The sequence below is a fragment of the Capsicum annuum genome, chromosome 4 (assembly GCF_002878395.1).
Source record: "Capsicum annuum cultivar UCD-10X-F1 chromosome 4, UCD10Xv1.1, whole genome shotgun sequence".
Lineage (NCBI taxonomy): Eukaryota > Viridiplantae > Streptophyta > Magnoliopsida > Solanales > Solanaceae > Capsicum > Capsicum annuum.
This window is the reverse complement of record NC_061114.1, coordinates 197198502-197218479: the sequence shown is the minus strand read 5'-3', so window position 1 is coordinate 197218479 and position 19978 is coordinate 197198502. Positions and strand designations below refer to the sequence as shown.

At 35.9% G+C, this 19978-nt stretch overlaps 1 protein-coding gene across 1 annotated transcript in view; it reads right to left on the bottom strand.

The window, feature by feature from the left end:
* Positions 1-4567: 4567 nt before the first annotated feature.
* Positions 4568-19978, bottom strand: part of LOC107867603 (ATPase GET3A) — a 39149-nt gene continuing 23738 nt past the window's right edge. Inside the window, exons 5-7 of the mRNA XM_016713914.2 lie at positions 5389-5527; positions 5127-5242; positions 4568-4956 (exon numbers count right to left, since the gene is read on the bottom strand). Of these exons, the coding sequence (XP_016569400.1) occupies positions 4774-4956; positions 5127-5242; positions 5389-5527 (438 nt within the window). The 3' untranslated portion in view covers positions 4568-4773. The remainder of the gene's footprint in view (positions 4957-5126; positions 5243-5388; positions 5528-19978) is intronic.

The following is a 19978-nucleotide window of genomic DNA, read 5'->3' as shown; positions in this document are numbered from 1 at the left end:
AATTAACTCAAACGATTAATACATTATATCGATAAATATATTATTCTGATGAAACATGTGCAATTGAGTCAAAATAACATTTTTGAAAGCTCTTGATCAAGATGAAGTTTCAGTGAGACTTAATGAAATTATATTTAAGTTTGGTATAATTAATGAATTAACATTAATTAGATTCTATAACCTATTTATTTAAATTATATTTGAAATTGGCAAGTAGTCATTTAAAATTGAATCTAGTCGAACGATCAATACCTCTTAATACACTAGATTAGTATTATTGCAACAAATTTCAGCTCAAAATAAAAAATAACTATTAACTACAATTTTTTTTATAATAATAATTCTAAATTATTTTTCATGAAACTTATTACTATATATTACTATATGGTTATTATTAAGTCATGCCATAATTTTGTTAATATCCAAACAAAAATATTTATTTCGTTGTAAATTTTTTATTTTAAATAACCCTTTTCGTGATTAAAAGGTCATTATTGCTGCAACAAATTTCAACACATGACAAAAGTTAATAATTTTAGCCATGAACTTCATGGTATCAAAAAATATATGACCTTATCGTTTAAGGTCTATTTGGAAAGTCACCCTGAAAATTAAATTTTGTGTAATTGAGTTTAATTACAATATCTGACATGTATAGTTGACCAAGTAATTACTTGATTAGCAGGTAATTGGGTGTAATTGACAGAGGGTAATAACACTCTCCAATTCTCATGGAGGAGCTGTGAATTGCTGATAATTACAAGGTTACTTTTTAATTTTATCCTTTTATTTTTATTTTGAATTACTTTCTATTTTTATTATTTTTTATTTTTATTATTATAATATTTTTGAAAAATATATGTTTTATTTACTGTACTTATATTTCATTTCCTTATTTCTCATTTTGCAACACTTACTTGTGATTTTTTGCAATTGTTTATATTATTTATTCTTTGTTTATTTGTTATTTTGTTTTATTTATTTATTTTCATTTAGTATAATTGTATTGCTATTCTGATTTTTTGATTAAAGTAAATTTCATTGTCAATAAGGCTATACAATTGTGGTTTCCTGTTATTTTGAATTATATTTATGTACATTATCTTGAAATTTTATGTAAGTGTTTTATGTTAACTTTTTTCATTTTGAAAATTGAACTTAAGTCATATTTTTTGTTCCAATTAATTTGCTTAGTATTATTGATTTGATATTTCACATTGTTTTAGTGATTAGAATTTATAGATTATCTTTTCTTCAAATGTCTAATAATTTGTTGTATTATATTTATAATATTAATCTTTTTGTGAAACATGTATTTCATGATGTTCTTAAATAATTATGCATTTTTAATTTTTATGCTGAATCCATTAAAAAATATTAGTTTGAAAAATATATATTAATTTTTTTCTATAATATTAGTTAAGAACATATGTTTCTTAATTAATATATTTTTAAAAGATAATATATATCTTAAATACCTAAATTAGTATCCTTTTAAATTTCACTTATTTTTAAATATTTGTGGTTTTTAACTTTTGATGATTAACTTTTATTTGGAAAATCTAGTATAAACACTTGATTACACTTGTGCAATCAAATAGTACACTTGTAATGACACTGTGACAAACAAACATGTCAACATAATTACTAGGCTTATAATTACATCAATTTTAATTACCAGGTAGCTTTCCAAGTAGACCTTTAGTTATTGTAACAATTTCTTTACAACTTGAAGCAAAAAGATTTATTTAGCTACAATATTTTATTTAAAATATCTTGTGGCTAAAAGACTATCAATTATATTAAGCCAATTATTGCCACAATTTCTTAATATTCAAAACAAAAATATTTATTACAATGCTATTTTATATTTTAAATAACATTTTTAAATGATTAAAAGGTCATTATTTACAACAAATTCCAACACGGTAAATTTAATAATTTTAGCCATGAAACTTTATCATATCAAAAAATCTATGACTATATCATTTAGCTATTGCAACAATTTCTTTTATATCTTCAAGCAAAAAGATTTATTTAGCTACAATAGTTTATTCAAATTTTTTTGTGGCTAAAAGGTTATTAATTACTACAATAAATTTCAATTCGTAGAAAAAAATAACTGTTAGTTACTAATTTTTATCATAGCAAAATAAACCTGGCAATATCATTTAACTATTGCCACAATTTTTTATAACGTGAAGCAAAATATTTGATTTAGCTAGAATATTTTGTTCAAATAGTTTACTGTGGCTAAAAATTTACAATTGCTACAATTACTCTTTTGTGTCACAAAAGCTTATAACCAGCTACAAAATTTTACCGTGACAACAAAGTTATAGCTATTTAGGCAACTACTGTCACGATTGCTAGTAACTATAGCAAAAATGAGAGATTAGCTTTATCCGTTGAATTTTCGTGGCTATGAAATTTTACGAATATATAGATAGCTACAGAATTTAAATTCTTATGGCTATTATTAGATAATAGCTAGGTTTTTTAAATTCGTAGCTAAGAATTTGTAGCTATAAATGCATTGTGTAGTAGTGAATTTGAAGTTGTTGTCGCCGGAGAACACTGCTTGTTAGGTCAATTGACGGTTGAAAGTCGAAAAGGAACTCACCCAGCTATTTGTGGCCTGAGCTTGAAGTTGTCGGGAATTGAACGGAGAAATTTTGCGAAACTGTTGGTTGGGAGAGAATTGAGAGAGACTGTCTCTCTCAAGATAGAGGAGAGAGACAGTTGATTTGGAAAGGAGAGGGGTGTGGGTTGATTTGTATTTTTGAAAAGATTAGAAAATTTTGAAAATATTAATCAAATACACAATTAACTTAATCTATTTCCTAATTATGTTTGACTCTTTAAGTTGGTCACCAATTCTTCATTCAAGACTTAAAAGACATCTTTCCTTCAATTTTCTCATGAATAAACACATAATCCTCTCCTATGTTTCAAAAAGAATGACTTACCGCCCCCCACCCCCCCACTCTCCCCCACCCTTTTTTTTAGCAATATTTTAATTTCAATTTTTCAAGTTACATATTTAAGACCACAAGATTAAAGGACATTTTGATATATTCGACATATCTTTAATTTAGGACTACAAGATTAAAAAATTTTCTTTATTTTTTTAAACTTTAAATTAGTTTATTCTTTTTGAAACAGAAGTAGTACAATTTTTTACTTCTACATAGCTATTTCTCAAAACAATATAGATATACATGCAACATACTTCAGAATTGTTTTTATACTGTTTCAACATGCTGACTTGCACATGCAACATGCAGAATTGTTGCTTTTGTTACATGGATTTCATGCAAGTCGCTGGGATGTGGGCGACTTACAAGTCGCTGGCCCACACGACTTGTAAATCCTTGACTATCCCATGATTTGTTCGTTTTGATTTTTTTAAATAATTAATTGTCCCCTTTGGCATTTTTGATTAAAAATAAATAGCCCTTTTGGCTTCGAATTCGTATCTTTTTGGGATAAATAATTTGGTGTCTACCGTGAGGCCAAGGATAGTGTGGTATTGTTTTGATCCTACTGAACTGATACTAACAAATTTTGTTTTGTGAATCAAAGTGACTAATCGACTTAGCTAGCAAGAAAATGCTCATCAGACCAACGTTATCACCAATGACAACCCCCTCTTGAATAGTCCCGTGAACAACGAGGTCGATCGGATAACTAGGGAGATTCGAGTCATAAACGGGTAGGGGACTTCCCCACCATGTGTCTCAGCGCACAATCATATGCAACATGATGAAAACAGTGATGATCAAGATATAACTATGAATCCGACTTGTCAAAAATCTATGTTAAACTGACAAGTCGGCAGAAATCAATAATGGGTTTGCTAGAGATGGAAAAGACTGCACTGGGACTTGGGGCACCGCGAAAGTAGTTGTACCATGGTCGAGGGTAGAGGTGAAAATAATATCACTGAATCCATAGCGGAGAGTCAATGTTACGCCCCAAATCTGGATGTGGTGGCAAGTGTAAAACATCAGAAGTCAAACTTATGATTATTCAATACTTAGCTTTGTTTAAGGTCAAATCTCAGATTCCAGACTTCCACGAGAGGAACCACGACCCCTGATTTGTTCAGTCCTAGCTAGCGGTAGTGGTTGTGCTAATTGAGGCTGGAAGTGGCTAATTGTCGTGTTGTTTGTAGTAGCAAGTGTGATGGTGGTTGAGAATAGTGATTGATGGTGGTAGTTGTGGTGGCGGCGGATGGAAATGGTACTAATTGTGGTGGTGAATGGTTCTGGTGGTTATTGGCGATATGTACTGTTGATAGTAGATAGTAATTGGTGATTGTTGTAGTAATGGTGGTTGGTGAGGATAATTGTAACTGCTGACTAGTGGTAATAACGGCTGATTATAGTTATTGACAACAATTGTGGGAGGTGGTGACAACCGCAATAGCTATTATGGAGGGTGATAGTGGTAGCAATGAATAGATGACATTGGTAAATGCACGACGTTAATTACAAGGAAAATAACATTTTTATCACTGATAATCGCTTGCATTCATCAAACTCCACTTGAAAATACACTATAATGGTGGTCAAGTTTACTTCATGAATATTATAACCTCATTTATTGTCTTCTTGAAGGTCCAAAAGAACCAAAAAATTGAAAAAAGTTTAATACAAAAAAAGATTAGTTTTCTCTAAGAAAAATATGATTTTTCAGATACGCTGTTTCCTAAAAAAGGATAAAAGAAAAAGTGAAGGCAACATAATGCCCTCCATCCGCCAAGTATTTCTACATTATGGTTTCTTCTTGGCCTGCTCGAAGTTTTTCCAGTTCTTCTTCGGCATCTTTCAACTGTTCTTTCAGTGTGGCTATTCTCATTTCCAGTTCCTCTACTGAACCGCGAACAAGTGAATGTTGGTACGGTGTCAGAAAGTTATGTGAAAATGCTTTCAGCGCTTCAACACCACAAACCTATCAGAGAGCACATCACTTATCAGACTGGCGAAGCTTTGTTTCTTAATATATTAAAAAAACTATTGATCATGTTCTTCCCGTGAATAAAGAATTCATTTCATTTTTCTTTTTCTTTTGTTTTTGTCTGTGGGAAGATATCCAGGATATATGCAACAGCATCTTCAAACCTCTTGTGGCAGCAAAGGCAGCTTGGTAATATTGAAGTCATCATATAACATGTAGAATTGGTCCATGTACTTTTGTTGCATCCGCATCCTAGCCTTCAGCAGCTTGGATTCAACAACTAAAAACAGACGCAAGGTCCAAGAGTAAGTTTTCTCTCACACAAAACAACTTAGGAGGAAAAGGTGATACAGACAATACCAAACACAATTGAAAAGAAACTACAAGGAATTAATACTATGTACAGAGAAGATATGAGAACTGTACCTTCTTCGTCGAAAAGCACTTGGTTAATTATAATGTTATGTGTATCAATCTCGAATCTAGTGAGTTCCTGAACAAGCCTTTCAGTCTCATATAGAGAGAGGAATTCCGGGATGCAAACACAAACGAATGTCGTCAAGTCCTGTTAAAAGAAGTGGCATTAAAGATCAGGAGAATTTGAAAAGTAACCAGAAGGTAAACAATGAAAGAAGGAAATTTATTCAGCCATTTCAGTAAAGACTATCTTTAAGGAATTTCCCCTGCCTTGGCCAGGGTAAGTAGTAGGTTACCAGAAAGCAAAATAAGATGAAAAAAACAAATAAATGGATCAACAGGCAACATCAACAGACGACTCCACCTCACAATCAAACCAAACATGCAGAACACAATGTGTATTTTTTTTTTTACCAAACCGAAACTGCTCAGATAAATAGTTGCTAGAACCACTAACGAATTGTTCAAACTCATTTTCTGTGAAAATGCAAGTCTTTGCAAGGAAAAGAATGGGAACTAGACACCACATCAGTTACATAGCTCAGTTTCCAGCAATTATGTGACTTCTGTATCCGTGATGACTGGTGAATACTTCTAAATTCTACTGATGATTTTCAAGACCCCATTACTTGGTCACATTCATGTGAAAGCTGTAAATTTCTTTTCTTTTTTTGATGAAGTACGTGGTTTCATTGGCGTTCATCAAGCAGATGCAAGAGTACCAAAGATTATGTACAAAATAGAGTATGTCAGCTCCAATATATTATACGCTATACTAAGATTCAGGAGCTAATACAGTCCAACAAATTATTAGTGGAATTTACAGGGGACAGATATAGTTGCAGATTTTCTCTCCCCCAACCAAGATCCAATTCTTACATAATGACAAAAGTTGTTGAAATTCTTTGAACTCTGTATATACATACTTGAATTTTCCTTCCCCATCTCCTAAAATGATCCCAGTCCCTACACTGAAGCTTTCTTATGCAATTTTACTTCATCTATTTTAATTTAATTGTAAATATCCTAATGCGCTCTATCAAAAGAACCAACTACCGTCAAAGGACTTATAACAAGAAATAAAAAAAAAAAATTCTCCTATCATAGTTGTAATGTGGCCATATTTTAGCCAATATTTTATTTAAAATCTCTTGATATTTTTTGTGAAAACTCATGACATTTTGTTGAAAATCTCTACCAAGAGATTTTTACTTGGAGCCAAAGTTTGGCTATGCGGATGGGATTTTTTCAAATTCTTCTTTTTTTTTTACTTGGAGCCCAAGAACATCCTCCTATAAATAGAGGAGAGTTCTTTCATTCTAAACACACACCTTGAAGCACTTGAAAAATATTCATTGCTTTCTTTCTTTTGTCTTTCTTTTTGAGTATTTTGTAAGAGCGTGAGTGTTGGGAAACACTTGTGTAATTCCTTTCTTGGAGTGATCTTTGTGAGTTTACTCTTTTGGGATATTTTGGGTTTATTAGAGTATTTATTCTAATTTTGTACTCTCTATTGTACTCTTCTTGTTGGTATAGTAAAATTGCTCCTCTCTCCTTGTGGACGTAGGTCACACTGACCTAACCACGTTAAATCTCATTTTCTTTAATTATTGTTATTATTATCTTGTTATTGTCTTTGTTATTATCATTATGCTTGTGTTTAGCTAATGTTGCAATTTTCAATGGCTGAAGAAGGAGTTTGTTAGAAGTAGAAAGGAAGTTTACAGTTTAGTCCTCTTGGTTTGTTATGTATTTCTTTTTAGTCCCTAAGTGGCTCAGTTGTAATTAGTACTATGTGTCAGAGATGGTGCTTGACCAAGGTCTATTAATAGTACTAGATGTTTTAGGAAAGGATATGAATGAAAATTCTTTTAGCTTAATTTATCTTCTTTTTTTTCTTAGCCTACAAGTAATTTTCTTCTAGTTTTTCCTTTAGTCTTCACTGTTCTATTGCATTTTTACCTGTTGCAAATTCATTTTTGCAATATTTGGTATCAGAGACACTATCCTGAGCTCAATGGGAATCATGTCCGACGAGATGAAGGAGATTAAAGAGATGTTTGATCGAATGACGATGGAGATGGCCAATTTTTCCCCAAGGCAAAAATTTGATTGAGGAACAGCACGAGAAGGCCATTAACAGCTTGCGCGAGTCCATAAACGCGATCCAAAAAGGAGATAGAGGTAAAGGGAATGCTATCAGTGAGGGAGCCATGATCTACACTTCCTCTGGCAACCCCATGATGGGCTACCTCTTTCTCTACGGGGAATCCACCAGGGTTTCAATCTCCAGCTGGCTATCAGTATGGTGCTCAAAATTCCCAACAATTCCAAACTCCAGTAGGTGAGCACTACCAGCAACAAAGTTATAGCAAAGGTCAACAATTTTTCACTACCGCAGGCCAAATACCTTCCACAGGTCAAGGAGGATGAGGATTTCATCATGCTGCAAATCCACCTTCATCTAGCCACCATAATGGATCCATGACTCGTCTAACTAAGGTAGAGTTCCCTCACTTTGATGGTACTAACCTTCGAACTTGGATGTATAAGGCCGACCAATTCTTTGCATATGATAATACCCCTGTAGTGCAGAAGGTTCGAGTAGCTGCTCTGCATTTTGATGACAAAGCCATAGAATGGCACCTCTCTTATCTTAAGAGTAGGCTACACCTTCCATTTCCAACTTGGAAGGAGTATATATATGCCTTAATGGACAGATTTGAGGGTGAATACGAGGATCCCATGGCAGAGTTTACGTTGGTAAAGCAACATGGTACTGTGAAGGAATATATGAAAGAATTAGATAGGATTATGGCTAGATTAACTATTTTTCCTGAACATGCCATCAGTGGATTCATCACAGGTTTGAAACCAGAGATTGGATTTGCTGTGAAGAGTCATAGGCCATTCACACTACCTCAGGCATATCAGTTGGCTAGGAACATTGAATCCCAGTTGCAAGCTCAGGTGAGAGTATCAAGAAATCACATGACTAATGATGGGGGTTCATTTCAAAAAAGGGGTTATAGTGCTTCTCCTGCTAGAATTATGGGGTCAAAGAAGGAACCAACTGTCAGTTTCAATAGAGAGAGAAGTAGGAGGTTGACTCACGCTGAACTAAGTGAGAAGAGGCAGAAGGGCTTATGTTTTTTCTGTGATGAAAAGTTCGTACCTGGTCACAAATGTGTGGCATCCAATAGGCTCCATCTATTAGAGGTAGATGAAGATTATGAGGTGGTGGTGGTGGATGATTGCAAGGATCCAGAACCTGAACCAGGGGCGGAATTAGAAGCAAAAAAGGAGGTTTGTGAAATATCCTTGCAAGCTATCCAAGGAGTAACTGGTTACCAAACCATGAGGGTGACAGGTTATTGTGATCATGGTCCACTCAACATCCTCATTGATACAGGTAGCACACACAATTTCATGGAAGAAGAGCTAGTCAAGAAATGGGGCATTGTAAGCAGGACTGTTAGCCCATAGCTGATCAATGTGGCTGATGGAGGGGTTAGGCAAACGGTGGAGGCATGTAAGAGGTTCAAATGGCTGATGGGGGGTACCTCTTTTGAGGACAACTTCCTTCTCATTCCCTTAGGTTCATGTGACATCATTTTGGGGGTGCAATGGCTCAAACCCCTAGGTGACTTATTCATGAACTTTCAGACTCTTACTATGAAGTTCTAATATCAAGGCAGGGAATGCACTTTGACAGGTATCAGGGAAAAGACCAAGACAGTTGAGTCCAAGAAATTGGACAAATTTGTTGATAATGGAGCTTAGTTATTCATGATAAAGGTCTCACCCAAAACAGAGGAAGTGGTGAATGAATGACAGTGAGACACCAGTGGAGATAGTGAAGTTGATTAGGGAGTATAACCAACTTTTTGCTGATCCAAAAGGATTACCACCTACCAGGGGATCTTTTGATCACAAAATTCCCTTGGTAAACAACAATCATCCAGTGAATCTCAGGCCCTACAAGTATTCTTCCAAGCAGAAGGACATAATTAAGAAGCTAGTGCAAGAATTATTGGACCAAGGAATTGTTCAAACAAGTTATAGCCCATATGCATCTCCTGTGGTCTTGGTAGGGAAGAATTATGGGTCATGGAGATTATGTGTTGATTATAGAGTACTAAACAAGGCTACCGTGAAGGATAAATTTCCAATCCCTATCATTGAAGAGTTGTTAGAAGAGCTTAGAGGGTCTAGCATATATTCTAAAATTGACCAAAGGTCAGGTTATCATCAAATAAGGATGGCCAGTGATGATGTACCCAAGACTGCATTCAAAACCCATTCTGGTCACTATGAGTATCTAGTGATGCCCTTTGGACTCACAAATGCCCCCTCTAGTTTTCAAAGCTTGATGAACCATATCTTTAAGGATCACCTTAGGAAGTTTATCTTGGTATTTTTTGATTACATATTAGTGTTCAGCAGCAGCCTGGAAGATCATTTGAGACACTTAAGAATTACCTTTGAGTTGTTACTGCAACATAACATAGTAGCCAGAAAGTACAAGTGTAATTTTGGAGCTAGCAAGGTAGAGTACATGTTATCTCAGCTGATAGAGTGGAAACTGACCCTAAGAAGATAGTAGTGGTGCAGTAATGGCCAACTCCCAAGAGCATCAAAGAATTGAGGTTTTTTTTAGGCCTAGCTGGTTATTATAGAAGGTTTATCAGACTCTATGGAATTATAAGCAAGCCTTTAACTGATTTGCTCAAAAAAGATGGGTTCCAATGGACATGCAAAGCTACCAAGGCTTTTGAAGACCTTAAATTGGCCCTCACTTCTGCTCCAGTATTAGCAATGCCTGTTAGTTATCTACAGTTTATTATGGAGACAAATGCATGTGACTTGGGGGTGGGTGTTGTATTAATGCAAGAGGGCCACCCAATAGCTTTCATTAGTAAAGGGTTATCAGGGAAGCATTTGACTCTCACAGTATATGACAAGGAGCTCTTAGCTCTAGTCATGGCTATTACCAAATGATCACAGTATCTCATGGGTAGGTTTCCTTTGTGGTGAGGACTGATCAAAGGGCTCTCAAATACCTTTTGGATCAGAAGCTGCACACTGGCCTTCAAATGAAATGGGTGGCAAAGCTCATGTAATATGATTTTGAGATTGAGTACAAGAAAGAAGAGAGAACAAGACAGCTGATGCCTTGTCAAGACTGCCTAAGACTGAGGTATTCTTGCTGGCTCTAACACCTGTTGATGCTACTTTATTCCATAGGATCCAAGAGAGCCGGAGTAAAGATAAAGAATTGGCTGTTTTGATGGAGAAAATACAAAACCACATTGGAGAATACAAGGGATACTCCTACATTCAGCAACAATTAAGGAAGCATGGTAAACTGATGGTAGGAAGTGATGCTTAGCTGAGACAAGACTTGATTTAAGTCTGGCATGATTCAACTATGGGGGGCCACTCTGGAATGGATAACACTTAAAGGAAGCTAGCAGGGTTGTTTTACTGGAAGGGTCTCAAAGAAGATGTGGCGGTCTATATCAGGAAATGTTCAACCTGTCAGAGGAGTAAAAGTGATAATGCAGCTTACCCAGGGCTATTACAACCCTTGCAAATTCTCTATACAGCCTGATCTAACATAAGTATGGATTTTGTTGAAGGTTTGCCTAAGTCACAAGGAAAGACTACCATTCTGGTGGTAGTAGATAGAATGACAAAATATGCTCATTTTTTGGTATTAACTCACCCCTACACAGCTTCAACAGTGGCCTAGTTGTTCATGGATCAAGTGTTTAAGCTACATGGCATGCCTGAAAATGTGGTAAGTGACAGAGAACCTATTTTTATCAGTAGGCTCTGGCAAGAATTGTTCCCTATACAAGGTGTTGAATTGAGTACTTCCTCTGCATACTACCCTAAGTCTGATGGACAAACAAAGGTGGTTAATAGAACTCTTGAGACTTACCTGAGGTGTTTTTGTGCTGATAGCCAAAAAGATTAGAATATGTACTTACCTCTGGCAGAATGGTGGTACAATACCACCTTCCATTCAGCTATCCAGACTAGTCCCTATGAGGCTTTATAAGGGCAACAACCCCCTCTATACTTACCTTATATGCCTAGTGAAGCTGTAGATGAAGAAGTGGATAGGAGGTTGATCACTTGGGAGTTCAAAATTCAGCTGTTGAGGTTTCATCTTGCTAGAGCACAACAGAGAATGACTGATATGGCCAACAAACACAGGAGTGATAGGCAGTTTCAAGAAGGTGTTTGGGTGTATCTATACATTCAACTTTGTAGAGAGGTTTCTTTGTCTAACCAGGCTTTCAACAAACTCTCAGTAAAGTATTATAGGCCGTATCAGGTGCTACAGAAGGTGGGAAAAGTTGCTTACAAATTGTCACGACCTGAACAGGTGGCAATACATTCTACATTCCATGTTTCCCAGCTTAAACCTTGCTATGTGATCCCTGACTCTATCAACCACCCTCCTATAGTGGATATTGCCAGCCCTTACTGTAGTGAGCCTGCTAAGATACTGGAAAGAAGGATGATAAAGAGGGGCAACAAAGCAGTATCTCAGCTCTTGGTTCAATGGAAGGATATGCCATCTGAACAGGAAACCTGGGAAGATTTTGCCAGAATGAACATTTTTTCCTTGAGGACAAGGCAAATTTTATAGATGGAGAAATGTTGCAATTCTCAATGGCTAAAGAAGGAGTTAGTTAGAAGTAGAAAGGAAGTTTACAGTTTAGTCCTCTTAGTTTGTTATATATTTCTTTTAGTCCTTAAGTGGCTCAGTTGTAATTAGTACTATGTGTCAGAGATGGTGCTTGGCCAAGGTCTATTAATAGTACTAGACGTTTCAGGAAAGGATATGAATGAAAATTCCTTTAGCTTAATTTATCTTTTTTTTTCCTTAGCCTACAAGTAATTTTCTTCTAGTTTTTCCTTTAGTCTTTACTGTTCCAATGCATTTTTACCTGTTGCAAATTCAATTTTGCAACAGCTAAATTTCGCAATAACCTGGTTTCCGATCCTAACAATAGTCATAGGCTCTGTTAGAATATGAGTAGGAATAGGAATAGCTTATAAAATCCTACTTGGAAAAGGATTGTAATGTAATGTCGTATTAGGAAAAGGATTGAAATGTATTGTCTATAAATAGAGCCTCAATGTAATAATGTAGTTACAACAATTCAATAATATTTTTCTCTTATATTTTTCACATGGTATCAGAGCCAGGCCCACCCAGTTCATTGTTTCCGATGTTGGGCCCTCGTCTTATATTGTCCACGCTCCAGATGTCCAGCCTTGGGCGTGCAGGGGGTGTTGGAGTCCCACATCGGTGGGTTAAAGGGTCCTTGGTCTCCTTATATAGTCTTGGGCGATCCTCCCCTTATGAGCTAGCTTTTGAGGTTGAGTTAGGCGCAATGTCCATTTATTTATCATGGTATCAAAGCCAAGCCCACCTAGTTCATTGTTTCCGATGTTGGGCCCCCCGTCTTATATTGTCCATGCTCCAGATATCCAGCCCTGGGCATGCGGGGAGTGTTAGAGTCTCACATCGCTGGGTTAAATGGTCCTTGGTCTCCTTATATGGTCTTGGGCAATCCTCCCCTCATGAGCTAGCTTTTGAGGTTGAGTTAGGCGCAATGTCTATTTCTTTATCATGGTATCATATCTTCTACGATCTTGGTAAAGAATCAAAGAGTTTCCGCTGCCGGTGGGCGGCTATAATCTATATATGCCGCCCGTCTGGCCAATGATTATGTTAGCAAAAGTTGGGTCACTGACTCACGGTGTATCTTTCTAGTGACTATTTTCTCATATCTTTGCGTAGAACCATGCATCTGTCCGGTGACTATTCATATCTATTTTTCTTAGCACCGTACTTCTTTTCGGTGACTATTTTCTCATATCTGATTTGCGTAGCACCGTACATCTTTCCGGACTACTGTCTCATATCTGAGTTGCATAGCACCATGCATCTTTCTGGTGACTCCTCAAATTTAATTTACATAGTTCCGTACGTCTTTCCGGTGACTCCTTAGATCTTTTTCAGTAGGGTCGTGCCATCATTCCGACCCTGCCCATATAATTTCTTTTCCAGTAGGATCGTGCCGTCATTCCGACCCTACCCATACACTTTTTTTTCCTCAGATTGTAGTCATTTTTAAGCCATCAAATCTAATAATTCAGCGTGTGAGCATGTTTCGGCTAAGTTTCCGATGACTTTCATGTTCAAGATCTATTCGTCTCTTGATTTCGAGATGACCCGTATATTTTATACCAGTTTTCGACAATTTTTCAGCGACACATCGACTTTACAGCAATATTTACTACTTTTAGATATTTTTTCAGTTTGTTCTGTTTCAATTGAGGTCTCCCAGACGTCCAAAGCAGTCCTTATTAGTTTTCTTGTAGATATCTTCACCAAGTCCCTCACCGATTCTCATATTAGTTACATCCATAACAAACTTGGTACAGATGTCTTCTATGCACTAGCTTGAGGGGGAGTGTTAGAATATGAGTAGGAATAGGAATAGCTTATAAAATCCTACTTGGAAAAGGATTGTAATGTAGTGTCCTATTAGGAAAAGGATTGGAATGTATTGTTTATAAATAGGGCCTCAATGTAATAATGTAGTTACAACAATTCAATAGTATTTTTCTCTTATATTTTTCACAGGCTCATTGCTAAGATCAATTACCTCAAAACACTTATCACCAGAAATAAAGATGATTTTCTCTTCCATAAAAGAAGATTTTCTCTTCCATAACCTAACTTATTAAAAAGATATCATCAGAAATGAAGCTCGTCGGAGCAAAGTGAAAGGGAGAGAGTTTGGAGTCGTGTACCATTTCCCAAGAGAGACTTTTTTTTAGTAAAAGAAATTCGATGCAGGCAATTTATTCCAAACTCCAGTGAATGTTTCTGGTAGTAATTGAAAGCTGTAAAGTTCTTGTTCAAGTCAAATAGTACCACTCACACCACTGCCAGCCCCTTCACTAAAACAACAGACTAAGTGCCTCTTTGGATAGTGGTTTCTTATGGTATGGTATGGTTACCAAGGAGAAAAGGTAAGGTATGGTATTTTTTTATAGTTTGGTAATCATGAAATAACTCAATTTATAGAACCACCGATTTGGTAGTTTCCCATGCTTTTCTTATTTCTTTTTCTAATAGCAAATTTGTAGTAAAAACAGTGTATGTACCTTAATCTGTTGCAGCGGAAGTATTGAATTTGCTACTGACACAATCGGCCCAAGTCAATCTTCGTCTCTCTAGGAAATGGAGAGTTGATTCACAAACTAAAAGCCTCATTTTTTGATTTTTGTTGATGTTTTTGTTGTTTACTAGACAATTTTGTTTTTCACTGATCTGTCTCCTTAAATAGAAAGAAGGAGCGTATATGTACAGTGGTGGGTGGATAAGCCAGTTACTCAGTAACTGTTTCCCCTCTTTTTCACAATTAAATTGCTCCCTTATCTTCCACTTAACTGATAATTAAAACAAAAAAAGATTGGGTCGGTTGGGTCGGTCCGTATGGGCGACCCATGACCCGTAATCTAACATCTCCCACTTCGCACATGATGGACTAGACCCGCACCAGTACGACATCAACAAGTCACCAATTCATACTGCAAATAGTTCGTGCGACCTGTGAGCATTATGAGCTTTACCTATAAGGTTTACAAGCTACAGAAAGGAATCCAATCATGTGGAAAGGATTCTCTACTAATATGAGGATTCTAATACTCACAATACCCCAGACATTATTAACTACTTCAATAGTTACTCATCCGGTCCCCCATCCTCTTAAAGAGGTAAACTCGAGTTCATGATTAACTTTATATACACAATTACACTTGACTCTTATATGATTAGTGTAATAGCCGGCTTGTGTAAACAAGCTAAAATATTCATTTTAATTGTCTTCCCTTTCTACTCGAATCTATCTGCTCCAAATTAACTGCTTTCTTAGACATGCACCGCATTGCCGAATCTCTCATGGCTATTAGTAACATGCTAAAGTAGCAACACCGATCGAAACTTCAAGAAATAATTAAAGGTCTAAGGGTATTTCAATGAAAAGTTAAAATAACTTTTTAGGGTCTTACACAATGAAGAAGCAGGGATTCATTCTTCCATTAACCGATTGGTCGCTAAGCACACGTGGTATGAAACACGCGCTACGATGTTATCACCTTATATTGGTGTGGTGTGTCTCATTCTTTTAGTCATTCAACATTGTATAGATCTAGGTCCAGACACCTTTAAATGTCTAACCTGAGTTTTTTTCTTTAATAATCCTCAAATCCATATTATTGTAGAAACTCACATCTGGCTTTACAAAACAAGGCATTATCTTATGGTGGAACTTTTCTCTTCACGTTCCTCAACGTAAGAGGCGATTGTTCGTGTGAGAGCCAATCTTGCAACTTGTTGACACACTATATTAATAAAACACATTTTCGCATGCATATGATTGAACATAAATTCAAGATTCTTATATTGATAATAATTATAATCAAGTCATCTACAATACATAAACATAATCATACCCTACGTAATCCTAGAGCCATAACATGTTTCTCAAACAAGTCTCTAGATATTGCCTTAGTAAAGGGATCAACTATCATTTCTTGTGTAGGAATGTATTGCAAAATTATTTCTCCACTTGCTACTATGTCTCTTATAAAGTTATACTTAATATCAACGTGCTTGGTCTTACCGTGATATTTAGGATCCTTCGTATATGCGATAGCCGCTTGACTGTCACAATATAAAATCATGGGACCCTTAGAATTCTTTGCGATGTTCAAATGTTCAAAGAATATCTTCAACCAAACAGCTTTTTGTATTGCAGATGCACAAGCCACAAATTCTGATTCCATAGTTGACAGGGCTGTGCAAGTTTCTTACTTTTCCACGAAATTGCACCACCATTTAGCAAGAAGGCATAACCGAAAGTTGATTTTCTATCATACCGGTCACCAGCCCAATCAGCATCTGTATAACCTCTTATGGATAAATTGGATCTACTATAGCATAGTGAATAATCCGCAGTTCCCTTCAGGTATCGAAAAATTCTCTTTACTGCTTTTCAATGATCTCTTCCAGGATTAGATTGATACCTGCTCATCAAACCTACGGCATAACAAATGTCTGGGCGAGTACACATCATAGCGTACATCAAATTCCCAACTGCACTGGAATGTGGTACTCGAGACATGTCTTCCTTTTGTTTTTCAGTCTTTGGACACATTTCAAGACTTAAAGTTTCACCTTTTTCTATAGGAGTATCCATGGATTTGCAACTATTCATTCGAAAACGTTTCAAAATTTTCATTATGTATGTTTCTTGAGATAGACTCAAAATTTTCTAGGAATAGTCTGTTTGGATTTTAACACCCAATATATAGTCTGCTTCACCCATATCTTTCATGCCAAATGACTTTGAAATCCATGAATTAACATTTTTTACATACTCCAAATTATTTCCAGCTAGTAAAATACCACCCACATAAAGAAAAAGAATCACAAAATTTTCATTGGACTTTTTCACATAGATGCAATGGTCTTTATCGATCATGGTGAAATCACTTCCTTATGAAATCTCAGGTACCACTGCCTTGAAAACTGCTTAAGGCCATATATTGATCTGTTTAATTTACAAACCTTCTTTTCTTTGCCTTTAACAACAAAACCTACAGGTTGTTTCATGTAGATTTCCTCATTTAATTCTCCATTGAGAAAAACGGTCTTCACGTCCATTTGGTGTAATTCTAAATCTAAACGTGCAACTATAGCCAAAAGCAATCGAATTGAGGTAAATTTCACAACTGGTGAAAAAGTTTCCTCATAATCTATTCCAACTTCTTGAGTAAAATCTTTTGCCACCAATCGCGCTTTGTGCCTTTCTATTGACCCATCTGATTTGCATTTAACTTTGAGAATCCACTTGTTCCCAATAGCTTTACGTCCAGAAGGAAGGTCAACTAGATTCCAGACTTTGTTGGTTTTCATTTGTTTTTTAGTCATAATTGTGTAAGAATTACTCTAGATAATGTTTCTTATGGTTTTGGACATCGTTATGATCGCTTTATTGTTTTAGATTGTAATCCTTCAACTTATGACTATTATGTTGACCGTTGTGTAATGTCATGTTATTCTAGTAATAGTGATGATGATATACTTACATGGCATGCTAGATTGGGTCACATAGGGCAAGACTGAATGAATAAATTGACAAAGGAAGGACATCTAGGTTCTTTCTCCAAAATTGAAATGTCAATTTGTCAAAATTGTCTTGCCGGAAAGATTACACGTAAAACATTTGGGAAGGCTAAAAGAGCCGAATTCCCATTGCAATTAATCCATTCTGATATCTATGGTCTAATGAATGTGAGGGCAAGGACTGCAGCTTCATATTTCATTACATTCATTGACGATTTCATGCACTTTGGTTATGTCTATTTGATATCTCATAAATCAGAAGCACTAGAATGCTTCAAAAGATATATGAATGAAGTTGAGAATCAATTAAACAAAGTATAAAGGCATTAAGAACCGATAGAGGACGTGAATATCTGTCAAAACAGTTTGAAGAACTGTGTATTGAAAAAGGCATTATCAGACAATTGACTACTCCTTATAAACCTCAACAAAATGGTGTAGCCAAAAGAAGGAATAAAACATTGTTGGATATGAGAAGGTCTATGATGGCGCAGGAAAATTTACCAAGGTGCAGGCAAATTTACCAATCTCTTTCTGGGGAGATGCGTTATTGATTGCGGCCTATATATTGAATAAAGTGCCCTCTAAATCAGTATCTTCTACTCCTTATGTAGTATGAACTGGTAATAAACCAAACTTTAATGATCTACGACTTGTTCTTTTTCTTAGAGGGTCCTTCTTCGGCCTCTTTACCCTTCCCGTTCTTTTTTCACTTCTTCTTGCGCTTGAATCCTGAAGAGTTCTTACCACTTGATTTTGCCATAAAGGCATTAGAAGCACCAAGCCGCTCATCTTCAAGTTCAACATGACGAGCAACATCAGAAAAGGTTTTGATGCTATTATTGTAGGTTAAGTTGACCTTCAAGTGTTCCCAACTGTTGGGAAGAGATTGGATCACTGCCTGAACCTGCTGATCATCTGAAAGAACATGACCAACACTTTTGAGTTGAGCTATCATATTCGACATCACCCTAAGGTGTTGTTTGATGTTCTGATCATGACGCTTCTTGTAAGTGTCAAACTTGATAGTCAGCAGTCTGAGGCGGGTGACAGAAGTACCCCCATGTGTTCCTCGCAAGTGTGTCCAAATGGTATTGGCAGTAGGAAATTTCTCACACTCATGTATGAGGTCATCAACTACAGAGCTTACAATGATTCCCCGTGCAATGGAATCAGCCTTTTTCCAAGCCTTATAAGTTTCAAGGTCTCTTCTGTGTTGTGCAGTATTGCCCTGTTCTGGTAGACTTAAGACATGGTTAATACATTCAAGAGCGTTTTGCTCTTCCTGTACATACCACATCTTACGACTCCAAATGTCGTAGTTGTCTACATTTAGTTTTTCTCCTTTGTTCAAGTCAGCAATTATGCTTTTTAATGACATGTCTGTTATTAAGAGACAATTACGCAAGTGTGTTATTCATTATGTATGCAAATTACACATTTAAGCAAATCATTTCACCTAAAGGTTTCATGTTTAGTGTAAAATCGAAAGGACACTTAAGAATCCAATCATCATATACGAACTAAACACTTAACCAAAATTAGAAATTAATTTCTTAATGTGTATTAGGATAATAACTTTTAATTAAGTCGTTTTAAACTCAACTAAATGAATGAAATTCATGAAAAAAGAGATAACTTAATATATATAATATAAAGTTAATAAATAACTTCATGTTACAAGTCAATCTAAAAATAAAAATCATTCCACAATTATTCTAGACGACTTATGTACACCCAAAAAGGCTCGCTAGGCCAAATCCGTGGTAAACATCAATTAATCTCTTGCCCCAAGGATCACGGAGAGAATTTGCTAATATAGCTAATGCTTCCCAATCCGAGATTTCTACATAGTTTTCTAGTTCTACACGTTTCATCTCAAACAGATGTATAAAACTAGCAACACTAATGTTGGGTGACATCTTAAAAGACTTGAACTCTTTCAATTTCTTTTCTCTTTCCCTCCGTATAGCCCTTTCATTCCGTAACAGATTTTGAGTCGCTCTGGGGACACCATTTCGTATGAACTCACAACCTCAAAAACATGCCCTTCGACGATGTGCTCTTCCACTATGTCTCTTTGCTCGACATCCAGAACTCCCACTTTGGAGCGATTGCGTCAGTAGCAAATTCAATACTTCCGCTGCAACAGATTAAGGTACATACACTGTTTTTACTACGAATTTGCTATCAATGGAATCAAAGACAGGTTGAAATTGCCCTAATTTTGCATGTAAAATTTACACTGTTATGCATATTAAATCGTGTGTTTTAAAAAAAAAAGGCTCTTGAAGTGGAGTTTACGTACCTTTGGCGTTTGGACTGTATTTTTTGTTGACATTGGAGAACCCATAACCTTACCTTGGCAAGGAG